Source organism: Sprattus sprattus, assembly GCF_963457725.1.
Source record: "Sprattus sprattus genome assembly, chromosome: 19".
NCBI classification, from domain to species: domain Eukaryota; kingdom Metazoa; phylum Chordata; class Actinopteri; order Clupeiformes; family Clupeidae; genus Sprattus; species Sprattus sprattus.
In genome coordinates, this window is record NC_137917.1 from 4,414,778 (window position 1) to 4,439,672 (window position 24,895).

The 24,895-nt window shown below is 42.1% G+C and overlaps 2 protein-coding genes across 2 annotated transcripts; both read right to left on the minus strand.

Annotated features, from left to right (window-relative positions):
• Window positions 1-837: 837 nt before the first annotated feature.
• LOC308381057 (protein JTB-like) lies at window positions 838-3,965 on the minus strand. The gene is made up of 6 exons (XM_080858558.1): window positions 3,837-3,965; window positions 3,085-3,198; window positions 2,915-2,955; window positions 2,527-2,612; window positions 2,348-2,427; window positions 838-1,963 (listed from the first exon to the last, which is right to left on the minus strand). Exons 2-6 carry the CDS (start codon window positions 3,186-3,188, stop codon window positions 1,804-1,806), a joined length of 471 nt encoding a protein of 156 aa, XP_080714684.1. The 5' UTR covers window positions 3,189-3,198; window positions 3,837-3,965; the 3' UTR covers window positions 838-1,803.
• A 1,587-nt stretch (window positions 3,966-5,552) lies between these two features.
• creb3l4 (cAMP responsive element binding protein 3-like 4) lies at window positions 5,553-10,012 on the minus strand (the record flags this gene model as incomplete). The annotated part of the gene is given in 10 exon segments (XM_080857428.1): window positions 5,553-5,890; window positions 6,093-6,189; window positions 6,461-6,545; window positions 6,913-6,981; window positions 7,299-7,399; window positions 7,520-7,612; window positions 7,699-7,835; window positions 8,031-8,298; window positions 8,468-8,587; window positions 9,881-10,012. Coding segments are annotated over 10 exon segments (1,440 nt in total).
• Window positions 10,013-24,895: the final 14,883 nt, after the last annotated feature.

Genomic DNA, 24,895 nt, shown 5'->3' on the forward strand with positions numbered 1-24,895 from the left:
GCACATTATGTCATTCTGCCTTGTATTTAGTTGTAAATAGTGTTCGAACATGATTATACAGATTATCCAAGCCCATTCCTAAATTCCACGCATGAGCCTAGTGAAGGGTAATTTGAGCGTGTAGAATATTGTCGAATTAAGGCCAGGAATGGTCAACAAATGTATATAATCAGATAATCTGTCTGATGTCTGTGATTTGTATCTGACAAAGTTTGTGAGTTCAAGGGAGGTATAAACCCATTCTTTCTCATCACCATCACAAAATCAGTCTTTTTCTTTCTTTTTTTAAATCTTGGAGTTTCTGTACAAGCCAACTTTGAAACCACAGATCAGCACGACTATAGGTATAACTGCGACATCTAGTGGCAAAAGAACACAAGACAATGGAAATTAGTTGTAACTAAACTCAAGGACACTATTCTTAGGATATACAAGTTTGAAAGAAATGTAATGGTCAAAGCTTCCTCTCTTTAACTTCTCTATTTTTCTCTCCCAGTGCAGCATTGGTGATTACTGCTATGTGAAGAAGGGGTCACGTTTTGGCCAACTCTGTGACTGCCCGAGGGCTTCAAAGTGCAACCTCTTCTTCTTGAAATGTTTGTGACCAAAATATTACAATATTCAATAGATTATATTTCTGTTTTATATTTATTATGATGGATTTCTGCTTAAAACTGCCTATTTTTCTTGTAATAATGACTGTTTGATTTTTGTTAAATGTTAATATTGAATACTATGTCAATGTGTAAGTAAGTCAGACTACAAGTAAAGCATACTATATTTTTCAATAAAAATAATTTATTATTGGAAAAGGTAAGGCTTATGTACTTCTGCAACTTCACTGTTAGCCTAAACAATTCCCATTGTCAGTAGATTACTAATATCCATCTTCTGATGCTTGCATACTAAAGCCCAGTGTATAATGGATAGCAGGCAGAATTTTGAGGGGAAAAAATAAACACAAAAAGAAAAGCCTACATAAGACCAAAACCAAAATCTTTTCTGATTCAACCCCATTACAGATTTTTGTAAACATTCAAAAGTACAAGAGACAAAAACATGAAAAATCCTTGTAAATTGTTTTAAACTGTAGCAACAAAGAACTCTTATAAAATGTTGCAACTGGCAATATAAACAGTATGTCAATATCAATACATTAAGGGCACTTCATAAAAACACTTCAAATCAGATGGAAGATTTCATTTTTGGAAGTAAACCTTTTTTCAAAAGAGTCCAAGTCAAGAGAACCAGTCATGGACGTAACAGAATCCTTTTCTGCTACAAGGTTTCAAGTAAAAAACGTATCTCTGTGGTAATGAGACCTGCCAGTAGCGTATTTGCACAAATTCAATAAGCCACAACCAAAACAACAAAAAAGAGAAACTCTCTTTATATCCTGCTCGCCTAATGTGTGCTTGATGAACTCTCAAGGATAGATGAGAGATATATCCTGTTTGCCTAATGTGTGCCTGAACGAACTATCTAGGCCAATTTATTGACTCCTCTGTGAAGTCTCTTTCCTGTGCTGGGTTTGAATGAACTTTTTAATTTAGGTGTATTATCTTCTTTTTACTTGTTTCACTTTACTTTACTTTCTTTTTTGTATCCTTTTATTTATTTCAATGCTTTATTGTCTTTCCTGCTATTGTATGTATGTAAAGCACATTGAGTTGCACATGTGCATGAAATGCACTACATAAATAAAGTTGCCTTGTCTTGCCTTGCCTATTAAAGTCACATACAAACAAACTCTGTGAAGAAGCAACCGTCTGTGTGGCTGCGTGCATTCTGAACCATGGTAAGCTACTCTGAAGACTGAATCTGTTTCCAAACCCTCTCTGATGCTTTCCGATCCAACAACCGCTGGCGCTTTACAACCACCAGCATGAAGAAAACAGTCAGGCCCACCATCACTGCCTCAAATCGCCAGAAGAGACTCTCCTCTCTCACAGCAGAGTGACAACTGCACAAGAGCAAACAAGAAGAAAGGCGATATGATAAAATCCCTGGACACTGCATTTCCCTTAGACTTCCTAATTTGTGTAGCAGAGCTTGGGTAAAGAATCACAGAGACAAAAACACTCAGTAGTACTGACAGTGGTTAGAAACTGCAAAAGTGTTCTTAGCTTCTGAGTAATATTGTTCAGCGGAGCATAACGAGAGAACAAGTGCAGCCCCATGTCATGTCCTAATGACGCCAGTATTCCTAATGATATCTGTAAACTTTGTGTTATGTTTCAATGTACTTCAGTTAAATGAGATCATTAATATGTAGACGTGTCTGCAAATGTGTTGACAGAGGATGTGATATATTAGTTTCACACCTTATTTTTGATGAGATGCTTACCTTTTAAAGTCATTCTTGTTGGACTTTAAACAGTTGACCTTTTCAATGTAACCAGTGGGACGGCATGCAGGCCACCATTTCTGTGAAAGAAATTGAGACAACTTTACAGTAAAGAAAAATGTCTGATGTCATGACACAGACACTATAGAAATAGCTATTGAGGAAATGTCATTACTCACTGACTGAATAGAATCGCATGGAGAGCATTCCCCCAGCACCTCAAACTCCTCTTTTTGCCAGCATGAAGTGCCATCAGGAGCCAGTTCTGCAATGTGGTCACAAAGAATGAATGGCATGCAAAACTGATGGCCTAACTCTGAGGTAAATCAGATCTTAAGGTACATCAGAATGTATGCATGTATCACAGCAGTGCTGCAAGAATCATCAGCAGGTGATAAAAGACTAGTCTATAATGTTTTACACAATTTATCTGATCCAAGACATTAAGTTTAGTACATGCATACGATTAAACAAAAATGAGCAGATGGGAGAGACACAACATGCCCTGTTAATTTAATTTCCTCAATTTTCTGGTAAAACAAATGTCTAATAATGAAAAAATCAAACCTGTAAAGTTATGTTGTTCTCGTTCTGCTGCATTTAACACTCTGACAGAACAACAGAGAAAAATAAGTTAGGATTCAACCTACAGCAAACACTCCTTTACAAGACAACTCAAAAGTGCAACGTGACACTCCAGTAATTGATACGTCACTCCTTACACAAACAGAACCTACCTGTTAGAGACTACAGCCAGGAGAACCATGCAGACTGAAAGCTTTGGAGACACTACTATGGGAACACCCATTTCTTTTGTGTTTGCACCACACCCAAATAGCATGTCACTTTCTCTGATGCAGAAAACAAAATTAGGTTACATTAATGGTGGAGCCATCTGTTTGATGCAGTGTTTTTCTAGGTGACTGAGGGAGAAGTATGCCTATCTTTGAAGTAGGCATACATTTTCGACCAACAACCAATACATTCATTCATTCATTATAAACACATGATCAAACGAATCGTTCAGAGCACAGGGTAACATAATATTTTGTAGATCGCCATCTACTGGCAATTGCCGGATACACTTCTTTACCCAGTGCTCCTAAACCCAAACAATCCAGCGACATAGACATGTGGGAAGAACTAAGTATATTTCACATTTCTGAATGTGGGATGAAATCATAGCAGAACTTCGACGTGATCTTATGATGTATAACAGTATTCTAAAAACAACACCTAAACATCCAGTGAGCAACAACGGACACTTTAACTAGGTTGACCACAAAAGTCTCGTCAAGACGACCGAAGTTTTGGGAAACCTGACTAAACGGACAGCCTTTTACTCGTGGTAGGCTAACCAAACCAATTTTATGAGTGAAGTTACAGGCAACACATTCGCATGACTGACTATCCCATGACAGGAAAGCTGACTTACAGCAGTGGCCAAATATTAACATCACTGAGAAGAATATGAAAAGAGACGACTTACCACCGTGAAATGCAGCTTACTTTGAAAACTTTGAAATTAAACTTTAATTCGTGAAAACAACCTTTGCAATTTAGTCATGGTTTAATTTATACCAATAGCCAAAAAATGCTACTCAGGGATAGCACTGTCATTCCCATGGGCGGGCTCCTGCACAGTCATTTCTGAGTTGTACTCGACTGCCCCTAGCGGATTGAGTGTGTAAAATCCCGAGTTCTGAAATGGGCGATTTCTGTTTGTTTTGCCTAAATGTGACGCAAATGAAAATATCTCATCAAGGCCGCATTGCTCTCAAACTCAAATCTAATCTTACTTCTTTCGCCTCGTATCAGATGGGGACTGAAGAGCATGGGCACATTTTAAAATATCTGTTCCACAAGACTCAAGCATCCATAGAATGTTTGGACCAAGTCCATAGTTGGCATTAAAGAGCATCTGGGCCATTGATGATTGATTGCTCCATCTAGCAGAGTTATAATCGCATCCCATTTCAGGGAAAAATCGTATGGTCTGGCATCAGTTGTAGAATCACTCTTGAGTTCAACTGTCTTTCTACGTGCCTTTACAGTTGACTGAGGTGAATTGCCACCTGTAAATGATATGCCACCTGGTGATCTGGATAAAACTTTGCAAAGTATTTTGTGAAAAAACTGTCTTGAACAAAATCTTGTGAAAAAATGCTTTATTTCCCTTTCATTGGTGTTTGCAGGACACAATTCATGTACATCTTCCTTGCAGATCTACAAACATTTAAGCTGAACTGGTGGCAGAGTCTTCAGGCTTGAACTGCAATGAAAGCCTGGCTCTACCTGCCTGTCCCTTCCCTCAGTCTTTGTTTAGTGAAAGGATGCCTGCTTACACCAGGGGGGGATTCCAGGTACGTGAGTTAGCGATGAACCCAGATAAGTCAACTCAGAGGAAGTAGTAAACCCTCCTAAAAGAAGAGCCCTATGGCTTTGTTTAGATAGGAAAACAAAACCATAGGGCTCTTCTATTAGGAGGTTAACCACTTACTCTGAGTTCACTTATCCTGAATAGTGACTATCCTGGTTGTGCCAAACAGTTGAAATAAGCTGGAGAGACAATGACAATTTTCATTTAAAAACAATTATGTAAAAAGCAGTTGGTATCATCAAACATTTCCCTCAATTACTGAATTCTGCATTCAGTAAAACTGATATAACGAAAGTTATGTATAACTTTAATACGGAATTAACTAAAATCACAATTCAAAAAAGGCATTTATCCTTGATAAGGCCTGGATTTACAGATATTAGAAAAGACAGATTCAAGAGAAACTGGCTTTAACAATCTCCTCCACATCTGCATCCTGAAGCACCTAACAACAGAAAGAAAATCACAACCAGGAAATTGCAAGTATCCTAACCAACTTGTGAAACCTGCGTGTCTGAGTCTTGTCAAATGTAAAGACAAAACACATCATGTTCTCTTTATCAGTATTCTCTGAATACATCTCTTCGAAGTGCATAATAAACGGAAGAAAACCCACAAATAAAACAAAACACAGATGTCCTAGCCACTTAATGAAAGCTGTGATTAATTAAGATGTGTTTCCTAATGAAGATATTTCATGAAGGAAATACATAAAGACATTACATGAAGGTGAAGCACAGGTAATGCCAAGAACATTTAGGAAATGTGGTGTTGATAATGAACCATAAATTAAAGGGAAAAAATAAATAATGAAAACATGACTGGTCACATCTCATCTGCATGGACTGGTTTAGTCGGATCAATATTTGCACTTCCTGGTTTGGCCGACTGAATCACCCCCAGGTCCACTTGGTCTGTTCTCTTTGTGTCAGCCAGACCTGAGCTGTTCCCAAGCTGGCTCCCTTCTAATGTCAACGCCACACTATCATGCGTATCAGGAGTCTCTGGAGATTGCTGCAGCCTTGACAGGGTCAGTTCTGGGGGGTCAGACTGACTGAGGTCTGGGGGAAGCGGCACACTGTCTGGAGAGACCACCGTGTTGACAGTGTCCTCGGAGATTTGCAAGGACGAGGCAGGATCGGTGAGGATGTTTCTGGAAATGACTGCATTAAAACAAAAAGGCCCGTTACCCTTTTATCAGAATGGCCTGAATAACTTGTGCACAAACATTGGACGATACTGGTGTTGATACCATGCATCATGCAAGCAGTGCAGGTGTGAGGGCAGTCTATCCAACAGATGCATTCAAAAAAAGAATAAGTTGTTGTCTAATCTACCAGTAAGTAAGTTTAGAAAACCACATACCTCCAACGGGAGCATAGCCCTCTGCTACGGCTAAGGAACCCCTGCTGAAAGGGCTATAACTCGGAAATATTATGAGAACCAGGGAGAAAAGGAAAATCTGCAGACAAAAACACAAGTTAAACTCGATTACTGTCACTGTTACTGTTTATTATGTGTGACACTATTGAAAAAGGCTATATTCACACATTGTGTTTGCGTATGTTTTCACTACTTTAATTGTATCCATAGAATTGTGTTTCATATTAGATAAAGTACACAAAAAACTGCACATGAGCAAACTAAATCCTCTCTTAGACACGTAGATGTGAGGTAGAAACGTAGATGTGAAGTAGTTTTTAAGACTGTAAACTAGATTTACGTTGTCTTACCATGATGCATGTGCTGGTCTGTGCCGCTTTGGTGGCGGTCTGCTTGATCAGACTCTGAAGCTTTCGCAGCTGAGCCAAAAGGGAGCTGCACATACATACAGAGGACCATCAAAAATACCTACAGTATGTGCTCAAAAAGTGCCCTGTTTTCATGCACTTCACTTTGAGAAGAAATAAATAATCTAGAGTATTTGAAGAACGTTTAAGCAGACATCCATGGAGAAGCCCTTGGTGTGTCAAGGTACGAATGTATGAAGGGAGTCTTTGGATTTTAGCTTTCTAGAGACTTTCAGTCATGATGAACCATTTTATTAATGGTTCTCTGTTTGGTCCATGCTACACTTGTCACTATTGGCTTCTTAAAGATCCCATGAAGAAGTTTACAGTCATACTGCTCTTTTCAATAAGCACATGGGTCACAGACACAGAAGACGAATAACTGAGACACTCACATGTTGTGTTTCTCCAATTGAACCACAGTCCTCTGTAACTCCTTGTTCTGGGCTGAGCAAGCAGCCACTCTAACACACACACACACACACACACACACACACACACACACACACACACACACACACACACACACACACACACACACACACACACACACACACACACAAAGGGCTTGATTTAGGCAGCCCTTTATCATGCACACTACTGTAAACATACTGTACAGAATATGAAACATGCTGCTTCCCGGTGTAACAGAACAAGAAATGTCTCAGTGATTTGAACTTAACAATACTTGCATCACTTCAAAGTGTATTACAAAAGTGTGTGGTTTTAGGAGTCATCCGTGCGTAAATGTATGATGAATTCTGAAAAGAAAGAGAATTACCTGCTTTCAAGCCCATCAATATACTCTTTCTTCCTGCGCCGGCTGTCTTGAGCTGACTGTTTGTTGCGGATTTTGCGTCTTACTTTTTTCAGAATCCTCTCCTCTGACTTTCAAGACACATTCGATAGGGGACATGCATTTCAAATGGATGGTAAATGTAGGCACACATTGAGGCTATCACTACCTGAATACAAATGTTACTCTTTCAGGTGTACTACACAAACCTTTGTGAGAGGGAGATTGTTAGGTAGGGCGATCCCCTCTTGTGTCAGAAGCTTCTGTTCTTCTTCAGTTAGATGTAGGTCTGGATAATCCTGACCAATACATAACAGTGCTAGCTTTAGGGCAAGTGAACTTGCTGATAAAATATATGATATAATGAATAATGTTTCACACTCACCAGTGAGGTCTCTGAGTAGTTGACCTCACTGGAACCATAACTTGAGGGGTGAACAGGCTCGACTTTCCCCGCAGCAACCAGAGGCAGCTCGTTCACAATACAAGAGTCTGACAGCAGCATCTGAGAGCTCCACTCATCTGATAGGACGGAAAATAGAAATAGAGAAGGGGGGAATGTTAACAAAGACTTTATGAAATGCATATGAGGTTCACATTTTGTCAAAATTGTCTAAGGTTCATTAATGATAAATCACTAATCACTTTTGAAAATCAGATAAATAATTTAGTAATTATAAAAGAAGTTTGATAAACATTGTATTTGGCTTCACTTACCAAGCTGAATGGATATTACATCCACATTGTGATGCTCTGGTTCAGTCTTCATGCCACCTATGGCACTGATGTCATAGACCACTTGATAGACTGTGGGAACAGACAGGTCCTGGGAAGCCTTTATTGTTCCCAAGGGACTATCAGACTGCAGATCCTCAGACATGTCACTGTCACTGTCTGAGAGGGCCTCCTGGAGAAGCCCAGAGGTGTACATGTCATTTGGGTTCATGGCATGAAGAACATCCTCAGTCTCACTGTCATTGAGAACCTGTGGGGTAACAGAAGAGAGAGAGAGATACCTTTTGAAACATATTATTCTGAACCACTTTGACACTCATGACAGTGCCGCTTACACCATGGTAGCTTTACAAAATATGGCAAGTCCATTTCTAATCTGTTCATGAAGTTTAATACAGAAACTGAACAGTTTCACATACGCTTTGTGAGGACCAAAGAGCATGACTGCCAGAGAGAGGACCGCTGTGAAAATCACCCTCAGACACACCATCTTCCTCCTTGATCCGGAAAAATAACTCTCCGTTTTCAGCATCCATGTCCTGGGTAAAATGAGGGATTAGGAAAGGTTGAAGTGTTAAAGCAATCAGTCTAAATCTTTATCAAGGTTGGTACACTGTAGCATTTATTTAACAATAAATAAAGAAATAAACAACTAAAATCCAGCCAACACATATTAAGGAGAAGAGGAGGAAAGGTGTGACATTTGCACAAGGTGTGTGGCACTAGGGAGGAACTCCCTGACTGGATTCTAAGAGGATATCAGCATCCTGGTGGTAGCCTTGACCATAATCTTTTCAACCTCGAACAAAGTAAATATTTTGGAGGCTACAGATTTTCCCATTTAACAGTGACATTTCATGGATAACGTATTACCCTAGTGTCCATGTTAATAAACACATTATACAGCAGGCCAACAGTCTAAATAGCCCACCCTTTAGCCCAAGGATAAAGAATACTGGGGGGCTTAGAAGAGTTTGACCCCTACAAAGGAGGTAGAAGTAACAGTCTTGGGGGTCAAAACATGCAGGCTACTTTTTTTTAAACTGCGTTGTACTGTATAGGTTATGTGTACATCATGACAAAAAAAGTTGACCCATCCACATGTCATTGCATAACTCACACTCAGCCGAGAAACAAACGCAACTTCAAGTAGGCTAATTGTAAATAATGTTCACTGTAAACATATCCCCATACTGATCACCCAAGATGTAATTAAATTACAGCAACCGATTTAATGAGGCTAAACCATTATTTCCTTCTATATGCAAACTACACTGTATACATACTACAGTAATATGTCGTCCTTGCATATCCTCGCAGTCTCTGGTGAGCAGACATTCCATCACGCTGGGTAATAACACGGCGGTTCACATAGCCAAAAAGTAACCAACACAGAGACTTAGTATTGTGTCAACCCGTAAAATCCTCGTCTGAGTTTATGGAAATCGATTAAATGAGAGACTGCAGCGGCGTCTCCAGTGTAGGAGGAGTCAGACTTTGTCAAGCAGGATAAACAGGAGTTACATTGTATTCAGGCTTGTCTGGAGTGATCAACATAGCCTACTTTTACAGTCGTGTAGGGCGAGAATCGATGATTCTATCGCACGCAGTCCATGCATGTATTCATTCCAGTCGTTTAGCCTGTTTCACGTTGAGATGGTCGAATACGTAAACGACACCAAAACTATTGGGTGTTCCTTTTAAAAATCCTGGAAAGAAGCTGAAAGTATCTCTGACATCATATATATTGAATAAGAAGTCTAATGCACAATAAACTGTTATAATCGGTTTCCAACTAAACTATATTTTTAGCAAAAGTATAGTCTTACAGACCACTTGCGATCGGAGGATCCGGGATCTGTGTAATCAGCACTGCCACCTAAGCATTCTGTCGAACTGTGATTGGTGGACGGCGTCTCATCTAACCAATGAGGAATGTGGAAGAGATGACTCTCAGTGACCATTCATACGCACATTTTCAGACGTTTCTTCGGTTCTAAACGACAGAAGCAAACCCTACAGGTGTTTTAAAGAGATACACGTAAATTATCGAGTGGCGTGTTGAGTACTTTTTACAGTGCATGAAATGCCCTGTATTGTTATTCCTAGGCTTCTTCTTCTTCTTCTTCTTCTTCTTATTCTTGTTACCTTTTTCTGCGATTAATTCAGCCCGAACCGCTTAACGTAGAAACTTCATACAAACTTTGTCGCGTAGGTCTTGTGAACGACACTTATGCTATGTATTTTTCACTTTTCTAAACTTTATACTTTTTAAGATATTAAAGAAAAACGAATATAAATTTCTCCCATTGACTTACATTGGGCCATTATGACATCATAATAGGGTCTTTAAACTGGCTTGCACCTGTGCTTTACTGACACCTGTGCCAAATCAAAGGAACCTCTTCTCTCTCTGTCCCTCTCAATTTAACTGTAACTAGGAACATTAAGACACCATCCATTCTCTATTTTTTTTTCTCTCCATCTTTCTCTCTCAGTCAACTTTCTCTCGAACTCAATCTCTCTTCTCCACTCCATTTTTATCTCCTTTTTTCAATATTTTCACTCTCTCTTTATCTCTTCATCCAGAGCCACTCGTGTTCACTCTTCTTTCCTTCTTCCACTCTTCTTTCCTTTCTTATTTTCTTTTTCCATTTTTCTTTCCTTCTTCCACTCTTCTTGCCTTTCTTTTTTCCTTCATCCACTGTTCTGGCTCTGCCAGCAGCTAATTAGTTTTAAAGGATGCAGAGACTTTTATTTTGTTACACATGTAGCTACAGGAAGTCGGCAGAAAGAGAAGAAAGTTCGTTAGTTAGCAACACTAAAGCAACATGGAAGTTCGGTGTTATGCTCCTCCTGTGTAGCTGTTCTGAGGCATTCTCTGTAAGTGAAGATGAAGATAGATTAGTAGATAGAATATTACGTTGTTATGTTTGTGCCTTAAACAAATTCGATAAATTAGAATGTTTATGATTACAGCTAAAGTTATAGCTACCAGTTTAGTAACGTGATAGCTATTGATAGCGTGAGCTCAACCGTGTATCTGCAACGTTCGTGTTGCCATGTATTTACTGGTGTATGTATGTGTTTTCCAGTTTCACAATTTTCCACATAAAGTATCATCATCACCCTCGGTGTCCGGATCTCATTGTGGAGGTTGTTTAGCTTTCTGGATAGCAGAATTAGGAGGACATTCTGTGAGGCCATTACAGTGAAAAGAGACACCTTTGAAGAGCTACTGATGACTGCATTGTCGTGCCGGAAGCCCGAACCAGTACAACAACTGTCACGTCACACATGAGGATTGAGGTAAAAGACATCCATAGTAGCCATGGACAGAATAAGTTCATCAGTCAGATCCACAGACTCTCATACGAGTAGAGGTTCATCTAAAGTAGCACTGGCTGCAGCCACAGCACGTGCTAAAGCCCAAGCTGCACACACAAGAGCTGCCTATTCAAATAAAGAGATTGAGTTAAAGATGGAAAAAGCCCGTCTAGACGCAACACTCATCGCCTTAGAAAGGGAAAGAGAGGCAGAAGCCGCTACGGCGGAAGCCATAGTAATGGAAGCTGCAGCTGTAGACTTTGAAGAAGAGTGCAGCAGTCGCGGACCAGAGTTATCGCCCAGGCAAAGTACAGAACAGCGCACTGAGGATTACGTAGAGAGACACAGCCATCTCAGTGGCAGCGCCCGTTCAATCAAAGATGTATGCTCACCAGACGAGCAAATGACCCACGATCGTAGCACATATGTATCAGTATGCGGAGATAAGGAAAGTAATGCCTTAGCTCCTGACGACCATCAGCAATGTGGCCACCTTGCAGATAGAGATCCCTGTGCAGACGATGGTCGTGCTGGTAGACAAAATTGCACTGAGCTGCTGAGTAGTCAGCCACAGCATACAGGCTTACCTCCTCACACATCCAGGCATGCTGATCACAGCCCTGTCAGGTCAGGCTTACCTCCTCACACGTCCAGGCGCGCTGATCACAACCCACTCAGGTCAGGCTCACCTCTTCACACGTCCAGGCACGCTGATCACAACCCTCTCAGGTCAGGCTTACCTCTTCACACGTCCAGGCACGCTGACCACAGCCCTCTCAGGCCAGGCGTTCCGGCTTACACACCCAGGCATAATGACCACAGCCCCACCAGACCCCAGGCTCCACACCCCCCCAGCGACACAGCCACATTCGACCTGGCGAGGTACCTAGCACGAAGTCAGCTAGTGTCATCAGGACTCACCAGGTTCGATGACAAGCCAGAGAACTACTTATCCTGGAAATTCTCATTCATGAACACCATTGAGAGCCTAGGCCTTAGAGCAGGAGAAGAGACAGATTTACTAATTAGATGGCTAGGTCCAGAATCTGCAGCACAAGCACGCCGCATTAGATCAGTGAATGTGAGAGATCAAGCTGCAGGATTATGGCTCATATGGGAGAGATTAGAAGAGACATATGGCTCGCCCGAAGCAATAGAGGATGCACTTTTCAGGAAACTCGAACAATTTCCTAAAATATCACACAAGGAGCACCATAAACTTAGAGAGCTGTCTGATTTGCTCTTAGAAATTGAGTCTGCAAAGCGTGAGGGATACTTACCTGGCCTATCCTATCTCGACACAGCAAGGGGTATAAACCCAATAGTGGAGAAACTGCCGTACGGGCTGCAGGACAAGTGGGTTATGGAAGGCTCACGTTACAAGCAAGATTTCAGAGTCCCCTATCCTCCATTCCAATACTTTCTAGAGTTTGTGCGCAGGCAGGCAAAGGCACGCAACGACCCAAGCTTTAGTCTTCCTCTCTCCAGTGCTGCAAATAGGAAAGATAAGTTTAGTGAAAGTCACAATAGCAGCCGCAGAACAGTCTCTGTGCACAAAACTGACATTGCCCACTATAACTCCACACCCACTGTTGAGGATCCAGAGAAGCAATGCCCTTTGCATAAAAAAACACACTCCCTGCAAAGGTGCCGCGGCTTCAGAGAAAAGCTGATAGATGAACGAAAGAAAATATTAAAGGAGAATAACATTTGTTTTAAGTGCTGTGTGTCAAATAAGCATATGGCCCGAGACTGTGAGGCAGAAATCAAATGTAATGAGTGTAACAGCCACAGACACCCTACAGCGATGCACCCAGGCCCAGCTCCGTGGGTCTCCAAGATCTCTCCACCCCCATTAGAGAATGGCGGGGAGAGCCATGAAGCATCAGAAACTGCAGTGGTTTCCAGCTGCACTGAAGTATGTGGGGAAGGCTTCAAGGGCAAGTCTTGCTCAAAGATATGCCTAGTGACGGTCTACCCAGCACACAGACGCAACAAGGGCAAGAGGATGTACGCCATGCTAGACGACCAGAGCAACAGATCACTGGCTCGTTCGGAGTTTTTTGACATCTTCAGTGTGAGTGGGCCCACATACCCGTACACTCTGAAAACCTGCTCTGGTGTAGGTGAGGCGTCCGGACGGCGGGCTACAGGGTTTGTCATTGAACCTGCGGAGGGTGACATCAGCCTAACTCTACCCACGCTCCTGGAGTGCAACATGATCCCCAACAACAGAGATGAGATCCCAACTCCAGCCACCGCACACAGCCACTGCCACCTCAGAGCCATCGCCAGTGAAATACCACAGATGGACACGAGTGCCGAGATCCTGCTACTGCTGGGTAGGGACATGCTGAGAGTGCACAAGGTACGTAAACAGATCAATGGACCACACGACGCACCTTACGCACAGAGGCTGGACTTAGGGTGGGTGATTGTCGGCGATGTGTGCCTGGGCAGCACACATCGGCCTCCTGAGGTCACCAGTATGAAAACATACATCCTTGAAAATGGCAGGCCAAGCTGCTTTCCCCCTTGTAAGAACCACTTGAAGGTCAAGGAGAGACTCTTCTTCCCTGATCAGCCTCAGCCTGTCAGCCATGTGACACACAGTGACAACCTGGGCGTATCAGTTTTCCAGCAAACCAAGAACGACCACAAGTTAGCGCCATCCATGGAAGATCTCCTGTTCCTTGAGACCATGGAAAACGAAGTCTTTCAGGATGAGGCAAACAGCTGGGTGGCTCCGCTACCGTTCCGTCAGCCGCGGATGAGTCTGCCTAACAACCGCCAATATGCCATGAGTCGTCTGAAGTCTCTGCACCGCACACTCGACAAGAATACGGAGATGAAATCTCATTTCATGGACTTCATGCAGAAAATGTTAGACAGCCACCACGCAGAGCTTGCTCCACCAACACAGCACAGCAGGGAGTATTGGTATCTGCCCTTTTTTGGCGTCTACCACCCACAAAAACCCTCACAGATACGTGTGGTGTTCGACTCAAGTGCACAGTTTGGAGGCACATCACTCAACAACGTGCTGCTCTCTGGGCCAAACATGAATAATACCCTGCTGGGTGTTCTCATAAGATTCAGGAAGAAACCAGTTGCAATCACAGCTGACATACAACAAATGTTTCATTGCTTTCTTGTACGAGAAGACTGCAGGGATGTACTACGCTTCGTCTGGCACAGAGACAATGACTTGAGTAAAGAGGTGGTGGACTACAGAATGAGGGTACACGTTTTTGGAAACAGCCCCTCTCCCGCAGTGGCCATCTACGGGTTACGAAGAGCTGCCCGCCAGGGAGAAGAACTCTATGGCGCTGACGTGCGGCACTTCGTTGATCGAGACTTCTATGTGGATGATGCCCTGAAGTCCCTCTCCACTGTGGAGCAAGCAGTCGACCTCCTCAAAAGAACTCAGAGGATGTTGGCAACCTCCAACCTCCGGCTCCACAAGGTGGCCTCCAATAAAGCTGCGGTGATGAATGCATTTCCAGTGGAAGATCGTGCCAAAGACCTTCAGGATCTTGACCTGTTCATGGACGACTTACCTGATCAGCGAAGCCTAGGGGTGAAATGGAGCATCATGTCAGACCACTTCACGTTTCATGTACCTCAGAACGAAGGCCCTTACACACGCAGGGGCGTGCTTTCCATGGTGAATAGCCTCTTCGACCCACTGGGGTTCCTCGCTCCAGTGACCATCCAGGGTCGGCTATTGCTCAGAGAGCTGTCTGCACAGGCCCCCGACTGGGACTCCCCTCTCCCTGAGGACATGCGTGAGAAATGGACCGAATGGCGAACCTCACTGAAGCACCTCAGCAGCATCCATGTGCCCCGCACATACTCCACCATCCCCCCTTCGGAGATCCAAAGCATGGAGCTATGCGTCTTTTCCGATGCGTCTGTTAAAGCCATATCCGCCGTTGCCTACCTGAGAGTTGCCAGCACCAAAGGGACAACAGAGCTTGGATTCGTCTTGGGCAAAGCGCGGCTCGCTCCTCAGCCTGAACTCACAGTTCCCAGGCTCGAACTGTGTGCAGCGGTGATGGCTGTTGAAATTGCAGAGGTAGTAAGCGAAGAAATAGACCTCCCACTCAACTCTGTCATCTTTTACACAGACAGCAAGGTCGTCCTGGGCTACATTTGCAACCAGTCAAGGCGCTTCTACGTCTATGTAAATAACAGAGTCCAGCGTATAAGGCAGTCTACCACGCCTGAACAATGGCATTACGTGCCAACTGATCAGAATCCTGCTGACCATGGCTCACGCTCTGTTCCAGCCTCAAGACTTCTCAACACCTCATGGCTCACAGGCCCCTCGTTTTGCCTCAACTCTAAGTCACCACCCGAGCAGCAAACAGAGTTTGATCTTCTTGAGCCTGAAAAAGATGCAGAGGTCCGCCCTGAGGTAAAAACCATGTCCACACACATCACTGAGAGCTTCCTTGACTCCAAACGTTGGGAACGGTTCTCCACATGGAGATCACTGATCCGTGCCGTGGCCAGACTCAGACATATAGCCTACTGTTTCGCTCACCCGCACAATGATGGAGACTGTCTGCGGTGGCACATCTGTAAGAAGGCCATCCCTGGTCCAATGCTCGAAGAGGCAGAGAATTTTGTCATCAGCAATGTGCAGCGTGAAGTCTATGCAGAGGAGTTCCGTTGCATCAATGCAAAACTTGACCTGTCCAAGCAAAGCCCACTCATCAAGCTGAATCCTACCATCGACATCAGCGGCCTGCTGCGAGTAGGTGGGCGTATCAGTCGGTCGGGCCTTGAATTAAAAGAAACAAACCCAATCATCCTACCGGGCAGTCATCATGTCACCACTCTTCTTGTACGACACCATCACGAGAGAGTGCAGCATCAGGGAAGGCACTTTACGGAGGGCGCTGTGAGAGAAAGCGGCCTGTGGATAATAGGAGCAAAAAGGTGCATTGGAAAGATATTAAACAAATGTGTGATTTGCAGACGGCTCAGAGGCAAGATTGAAGTGCAACAAATGAGTGACCTGCCTGCAGATCGTCTTCAAGTAGACCCTCCCTTCTCACACGTGGGCATGGACATGTTCGGGCCATGGGAAGTGTCCACAAGGAGAACGCGCGGGGGTCAGGCTAACAGTAAGAGATGGGCAATCTTGTTCACCTGTTTATGCACAAGGGCTGTCCACATCGAAGTGGTCGAAGAGATGAGTTCTTCCAGCTTCATCAATGCCCTGAGGCGTTTCTTCGCGCTGCGCGGCTCAGCCAAGCAGTTGCGCTCAGATTGTGGGACAAACTTCATTGGTGCATGCCGAGAAATGGGCATCAGCACCACAGAGCAGGGCAAGATCCAGAATTACCTGCAAGAACAAAGATGTTTATGGACCTTTAACCCACCCCATGCATCCCACATGGGTGGAGTGTGGGAACGGATGATCGGCGTTGCACGGCGCATACTGGACAGCATGCTGCTGCGCGCAGGACAAGCACATCTTACACATGAGACACTCACTACCTTCCTGGCCGAGGTCACAGCCATAATCAATGCCCGCCCTTTGATACCAGTCTCATCTGACCCTGAGCATCCCCACATTTTGTCACCCTCCATCCTGCTGACTCAGAAATCAGGCACATCCCTTCCACCTTTAGGCAGCTGCAGTCCAAGGGAGATCTTAAAGAACCAGTGGAAACGTGTCCAGCTGCTGGCTGACGAGTTCTGGAACAGATGGCGCAAGGAGTATCTTGCTACTTTACAGACGCGGCAGAAGTGGCAACACAAGAGACCAGATCTCAAGCCAGGAGACGTAGTCCTCCTCAAGGAGAAACAGGCCAGAAGGAATGAGTGGCCTATGGGGGTTGTTGTTAAGACAGTCCCAAGTCAAGATGGACTCATAAGAAAGGCCGAAGTCAAAGTTGTTCAGCAAGGGACAACAAAGAACTATTACAGACCTATTACAGAATTAGTGCTCCTTCTATCCCCAGAGTAAGGTGTAATTTTAATGTGTTATGGTATCTCTAAAGATACCAGACGGGGAGTGTTCTGGCTCTGCCAGCAGCTAATTAGTTTTAAAGGATGCAGAGACTTTTATTTTGTTACACATGTAGCTACAGGAAGTCGGCAGAAAGAGAAGAAAGTTCGTTAGTTAGCAACACTAAAGCAACATGGAAGTTCGGTGTTATGCTCCTCCTGTGTAGCTGTTCTGAGGCATTCTCTGTAAGTGAAGATGAAGATAGATTAGTAGATAGAATATTACGTTGTTATGTTTGTGCCTTAAACAAATTCGATAAATTAGAATGTTTATGATTACAGCTAAAGTTATAGCTACCAGTTTAGTAACGTGATAGCTATTGATAGCGTGAGCTCAACCGTGTATCTGCAACGTTCGTGTTGCCATGTATTTACTGGTGTATGTATGTGTTTTCCAGTTTCACAATTTTCCACATAAAGTATCATCATCACCCTCGGTGTCCGGATCTCATTGTGGAGGTTGTTTAGCTTTCTGGATAGCAGAATTAGGAGGACATTCTGTGAGGCCATTACATCCACTCTTCTTTCCTTCTTCCACTTTTCTTTCCTTTCTTCACTCTTCTTTCCTTCTTACACTCTTCTTTCCTTTATTCTTTCCTTCTTTCACTCTTCTTTCTTTTCTTATTTCCTTCTTCCACTCTTCTTTCTTTTCTTCTTTCCTTCTTCCACTCTTCTTTCCTTTCTTCACTCTTCTTTCTTTTCTTCTTTCCTTCTTTCACTCTTCTTTCCTTTCTTCTTTCCTTCTTCCACTCTTCTCTCCTTTCTTCACTCTTCTTTCCTTTTGTCTTTCCTTCTTCCACTCTTCTTTCCTTTCTTCTTTCCTTCTTTCACTCTTCTTTCTTTTCTTCTTCCTTTCTTAACCTTTGCATTTCATGCACTGGTATTTCCTTCAGGAAATGCATTTTCTAGTTCTTCTTACCTTTTTCTGCGATTAATTCAGCCCGAACCGTTTAACGTAGAAGCTTCATTAAAACTTTGTCGCGTAGGTCTTGTAAACGACACTTATGCTATGTATTTTTCACTTTTCTAATATACTTTTTAAGATATTAAATAAAAACGAATCTACATTTTCCCATTGACTTACATTGGGCCTTTATGACATCATAATAGGGTCTTTAAACTGGCTTGCACCTGTGCTCCACTGACACCTGCACCAAATCCAAGGAACCTTTTCTCTGTCCCTCTCAATTTAACTGTAACTAGGAACATTAAGACACCTTCCATTCTCTACTTTTTTCTCTCTCCATCTCTCCATCTTTCTCTCTATCCCTCTCAGTCTACTTTATCTCACACTCAATCTCTCTTCTTCACTCCATTTTTATCTCTTTCACTCTTGTTCACTCTTCTTTCCTTCTTCCACTCTTCTTTCCTTCTTTCACTTTTCTTTCCTTTCTTCTTTCCTTCTTTCACTCTTCTTTCCTTTCTTCTTTCCTTCTTCAACTATGATTTCCTTCTTTCACTCTTCTTTCTTTTCTTCTTCCACTCTTCTTTCCTTTCCTCACTCTTCTTTCTTTTCTTCTTTCACTCTTCTTTACTTCTTCCTCTCTTCTCTCCTTTCTTCACTCTTCTTTCCTTCTTCCACTCTTCTTTCCTTTCTTCTTTCACTCTTCTTTCTTTTCTTCTTCCTTTCCTAACTTTTGCATTTCATGCACTGGTATTTCCTTCAGGAAATGCATTTTCTAGTTTAATAGATATACTCCTAATACATCTGTGAGTGACCAACTACAACCAATGCTAGAGCGTAATGACAAGGTTTTTAATTTTAGCCGTTTAAACTAGAGTCAAGGTTTGAAATGCAAAGGTAGCTCAATCTATGTCTGTGGCCTATGTGTATAGTTAATTAGTGTGCTTGCCCGAAGGGAAGCACAGTATTGTTCTACATAAGTTTTCTTTATTTATTCTCCCCGTTTTTCTTGCAGCTAACTACGCCTCGCCCGATTGAGATAGAGACGCCGTTCAAACACCGAAACGTCCGGCCTGATCCGGTGCAACCTGCTATATCTTTTCGTGGCGGTACTCCTTGTCACACCTTTTTTATTCCTCTTTTTTCCTCCCCTTTTTCCCCCATAGACTTGCATGGCAGAACTGTGGGGCATTATGACATCATAATAGGCTCATTAAACTGGCTTGCACCTGTGCTTCACTGACACCCGCGCCAAGGAACCTATTCTCTCTGTTCCTCTCCATTCAACTGTATAACTAGGAATATTAAGAGACACCTTCCATACCAGGGCTCTACAGTGCGAATATTTCACTTGCATAAATAGGTACAGCGGGTGGAATAAGTATTGAACACGTCGCCATTTTTCTCAGTTAATATATTTCCAAAGGTGCTATTGTCATGAAATTGTCACCACATGTTGGTAACAACCCAAGTAATTCATACATACAAAGAAAAAAAACAAATACATTCAGAAATTAAGTAATGTGTATTAATGTGAAATAACACAGGAAAAAAGTATTGAACACATGAAGAAAGGGAGGTGCAAAAAGGCATGGAAAGCCAAAAAAACTGCTGGAATCTTTCAGTAATTAGAAGGCAATCTGGCCCCTAGTCAGTGCAAATTAATATCCCAACTGATGGCCTATAAAAAGGTGTCTCATTACCAAGGTGTCACACAAGAAGCATCTCATGATTGGTAAAAGCAAAGAGCTCTCTCAAGACCTTTGCAACCTTATTGTTGCAAGACATACTCATGGCATTGGTTACAGATGCATTTCTAAACTTCTGAATATTCCAGTGAGCACTGTTTCGGGCCATAATCTGGAAGTGGAAAGATCATCATTTCACCATAAACTGGCCACGACCAGGTGCTCCTCGCAAGATTTCTGACAGAGGAGTGAAAAGAATTATCAGAAGAGTTGTCAAAGAGCCAAGGACCACTCGTGGAGAGCTTCAGTAAGACCTGGAATTTGCAGGTACAGTTGTTTAAAAGAAAACAATAAGTAATGCACTCAACCCCCATGGCCTGTATGCACGCTCTCCACATAAGACTCCATTGCTAAAGAAAAAGCATGTTGAAGCTCGTTTAAAGTTCGCAGCACGAAATTTGGACAAGCCTGTGAAATACTGGGAGAATATGGTCTGGTCAGATGAGAACAAAATGGAACTCTTTGGATGACATAATGCACACCATGTTTGTAGGAGACATGGCACTGCACATCATCCCAACAGTGAAGTTTGAAGGTGGGAACATCATAGTGTGGGACTGCTTTTCAGCATATGGTACTGGCAAATGTCACACAATTGAAGCAAGGATGAATGGAAAAAATGTATCAAGACATTCTTAATTAAAATCTGCTGCCATCTACCAGGATGATGAAGAGGTAACGAGGGTGGACATTTCAGCAAGACAATGAACAGCCAAGGAAACTCTCAATTGGTTTCAGAGAAAGAAAATAAAGCTGCTAGAATGGCCAAACCAATCACCTGACTTGAATCCAATCGAAAATCTATGGAAAGAACTGAAGATCAGAGTTCATAGAAGAGGCCCAGGGAACTTTCAAGAATTGAAGCCTTTTTGTGTTGAAGAATGGGTCAAACTCACATCTGAGCAATGCATACAAGTAGTTTCTCCATACAGGAAGTGTCTTGAAGCTGTCAAAGGCTTTTGTACAAAGTATTCAATAAATATCAGTAAGCGTGTTCAATACTTTTTTCCTGTGTCATTTCATATTATTAGACATAACTTAATTTCTGAACTAATTTGTTTTGGTTTCTTTGTATGTTTGGATTACCTGGGTTGTTACAAACATCTGGTGAAAATTTCATGTCAATACCACCTTTGGAAATATATTTACTGAGAAAAATGGTGACGTGTTCAATACTTATTTCACCCGCTGTACGTGCGAACTTGAAAAACTTATATTCCCACTACCGTAACGTTAGCTATCCTAGCTGTGTTAAGCAGTGCTATCCTAGCTGTGTTAAGCATCTGTAATATCTGAGTACGGGGCTAAAGGCTAACTAACACTACGTAACGGGAGTATCCACTGGCAGTTTCAGCTAGCCGTAACGGGGGATCATTTTCCTTAATTCAAGTTGTGAAGTAAACCTGTGAAGTAATTCATGAATTTAGTTGTGTGAATATAGTGAGCTAAGGCTTGTATTGTATTCCTACTACGGTAGCGTGAGCTATCCTAGCTGTACGGGGCTATGCAAAAGTAGCTTATACTGAAAGAATGGTTAACTTGTTAGCTCAACAGTTTATTTTGTTGCTAATGTGGTTGGAGAGGATTAAGCGTGACCGACAGCGTGAGTTAACATTAACCCGTGTCCTGGGAGTAATGATTCATGAGAGACCTTGAATCATTAGGTTACTGAAAAACGTTTGAGGATGTACCTGGACACAGCGTAGCTGTTGTAGTGTGCTCAGTTTTCGAAAACTAGACTGAAACTAAGAAGGATAACTATGACTAAATGTGACTAAAATAGCTGCCAAAATGAACACTGAGATAGGGGACCCCTTAATCTGCAATTCATGGTTGCTAGCTCTAATCAGATGTACTAACTAGGCTTATAAGAGAAGACTAACTTTTTATGCCATCGAACACCAATAAATACAACTTATTTGACAGACTATAAACCAATGTGATACACGTGCTCTCTAGCTATACAGTAAAAGTGTTGCTTACGTTAGATACTAGACCTACAGTCTAACTCTAACTGCATTAAGTCTAACATATAGGCCTATCTTACAATAAACTTTAAGTAAAGCTGGCTATGTAACCGCATTCATTCCAATATTGTTGTAGAGATGTTTGCTTTTACCAAGATAACAATTTCAGCAATTCACTTAGCTCAGTAAGTCAGTATAACGAAACTCTGGAACTATTATGACCAAATGTAACACACTAGACCCTTTCACAATAAACAAACAAGCAAACAAACAAACAAAAACAGAACAACAAAGATACCCTCATATGTCTAAACGTCAGTGGAGCCAAAATATAATGGTTGAGCTTGGTTGCTTGCTAAAATATATTGGAAGAAGGCCCCACTACACTGATTGAGTAGATGTAAATACATGTTAATTCATAGGCACTTGTTCTCTCTGTCATGGCCGCAACAGAGCAAGCACACTCTCGCAGTTCGTTCACGAAACGCATTCTAGTTTTTATTTTGCAAATGTGATTAAATCACAATAAAAGTGGGTTAAACAAAGTAGACGCTTGTGAGCGCCATGTCGTTTAGCTGCAAACAGAAATACTGTTTACTGATTGGCTAATGGGGTGTACATTAAGTTCGTATAACCGGACACCTTGGACGTAGTCCCAGTAGAAAAGTTAAATCGCTGTTCCATATCAATGCTCTTGAATGGTTACCATTGACAACCAACGTAACGTTTTTTTTTTTTTTTTTAAGGACTTCTCTAACGGGAGCACTAGGCTTGAAATCAAGAATTCATCAGGTTATTATGCATATTAAGTTTCTTAAAGATAAAGGAAATTCTAAATAATAATAATAACAATAAAAAAAACATTTTTGGATTTTGTAAACAGGAGATAACGGCCTTCGAGCTGTAAAGTTCTACAAAGATAATGGACTTCGCATCGTCCATTATCTTTGTAGAACTGTAGGCTACAGCTCGTCGGCACTTATCCCTTACTTATTACACGGCTCTTCTTAATGCTGTAGAATGCTTCATTCACTTGAATGAGGCTTCCCAACGTTATGCGGCCAATTATTAATCATTATTTGACCGTTGCTATGCATTAATGACCGCTGTCAAGGAAGGCTTTTTTGCCTCTGATTCACGTCTTTCGTAGCACTCCGCAAGTAGTCCGGAAACTTATTTCAGAGTTTCAGCGGATGGTTGAGCAGCTGTGTTCTAAACTTTTTTATTAAACTTAAACTTATTTCAGAGTTTCAGCGGATGGTTGAGCAGCTGTGTTCTTTGAAGTTCAACGTCTTTAGCAAACTATTTCTTTGCTTTTTAACACTACGAATGGTAACAAATAAATTGTAAAAAGACACACTGTCAGTGTCAAACATTGGCCATTCTGTTAAACAATGAAAACGGTTTAAAAATCGATGTGCTCATTTTGGTAGCTAATGGATTAAAATGACAACGTGAGCCGAAAACACACGCAGTCCGATAATTAATACCATAATGATAACTGTCTAGCTAGCTAGCGAATAGCTAACGTTAGCTAGTTTTTACCAGAGACAACTTGCCTAAGCCTAGCATAAACATCAGTGGTGAAAGTAAGACGGTACTCACAATGACACAAATGTGAATAATGAGTATGCCTATGACCATGTAGGCTTAGTTTATTACTTTAGCAGAGGAAAATTCCAACCTTAGTTCCATTTGGGAGACCCAGAGGTAAACTGTGCCCCGCACCCCCTCACCTTCCCCCTCACACAGGATATGTGCAAGGCACCTTCTTAGGGAGCAGGGGTGCCTGCAGCCGAAGGGGGCGCCAATTTGTCAATTTCCCACACAGTGATATGATAGATAGATAATAGAAAACCGTTTCGCGGCCCAGATGATTTTCATTTAATTTAATTTAATTTAATTTTAAGTGCTCGTGCCGCCCCACACGTGTCATGAAAAAGTGCCGCCCCGGGCGGCTGCCCGTTTCGTCCGTGCCTAATCGCCACTGGGTGTTAAACTCTACACTCTAAATCCTTAGCCTACGTAATTTACCAAAATAAAAGCAAATTTATCGAGGAAATGGTGCAATTGAACACATCAACAACTCACCCTTAACATCATTTCGGTTGTCCGTGATTATTTTGTCAAATAACGAGAAAAAAAAAAAAAATCAATGCAAATGTTTGGCGTTTTATTTTAATTTTTTTCCAAAGGGTTTCATCACATATCGTCATTTGTTAAGATCTGATGCATGTCAGGTCATACATTAACTAGACCAGGGTTTCCCAACCCATGGGCCGCGGAGCACTATCCATGGGCCGCGAAAATGTTTCAGATTTTTTTTTTTCCCATTGGTGGGCCGCGGAGCGAGTATCTGATTTTAAATTGAGAACAATATTAATTAAGGGCGTCAAAGTTAACGCGTACATCTGTCGGGAAAGGAGACGCGATGACCAGGGAAAGGGAGATGAAACCGGAAGTGGGTGATTTACTCCGTTTGATTGGCTAATACCAGGACCTTTACTTTGTCGTTGAGAACTTGTGTTGATCGCCTGCCCTTTAAACGATCGTTTTATTTATTTATTTATTATTTTTGTGAAGTTATACAGCTCAATACCCAACTGACTTGTTGACCGAACTTTTACAAAGTCATAAAACTAAACACACAAGTTACTTGTTAACTGAACTATACGAAGCTATATGACCAAAATACTCAGCTAGCGTGCTAATCAAACGTTTACACCGTGTCAAATAAGCTATTAATAGTTACAAGGTAGCGTAACACCTCCTCATATGCATCATGTTATTGAAATGAGTTCCCGAAAATGAAAAATTGTGTTTTTTTTAACAAGCAGACCACTGCAGCATGTTGACTTTTCTTTATTTCAGAAATTG

Excerpts from the sequence above, each read along its gene's own strand:
- LOC308381057 (XM_080858558.1), bottom strand. The coding sequence starts at position 3,188 with ATGCTATTTGGGTGTGGTGCAAACACAAAAGAAATGGGTGTTCCCATA. Across the intron at positions 2,956-3,084 it reads CTGGCTGTAGTCTCTAACAG|AGTGTTAAATGCAGCAGAAC; the intron begins GTAGGTTCTGTT and ends TTGTTCTGTCAG. Across the intron at positions 2,613-2,914 it reads AGAACAACATAACTTTACAG|AACTGGCTCCTGATGGCACT; the intron begins GTTTGATTTTTT and ends ACCACATTGCAG.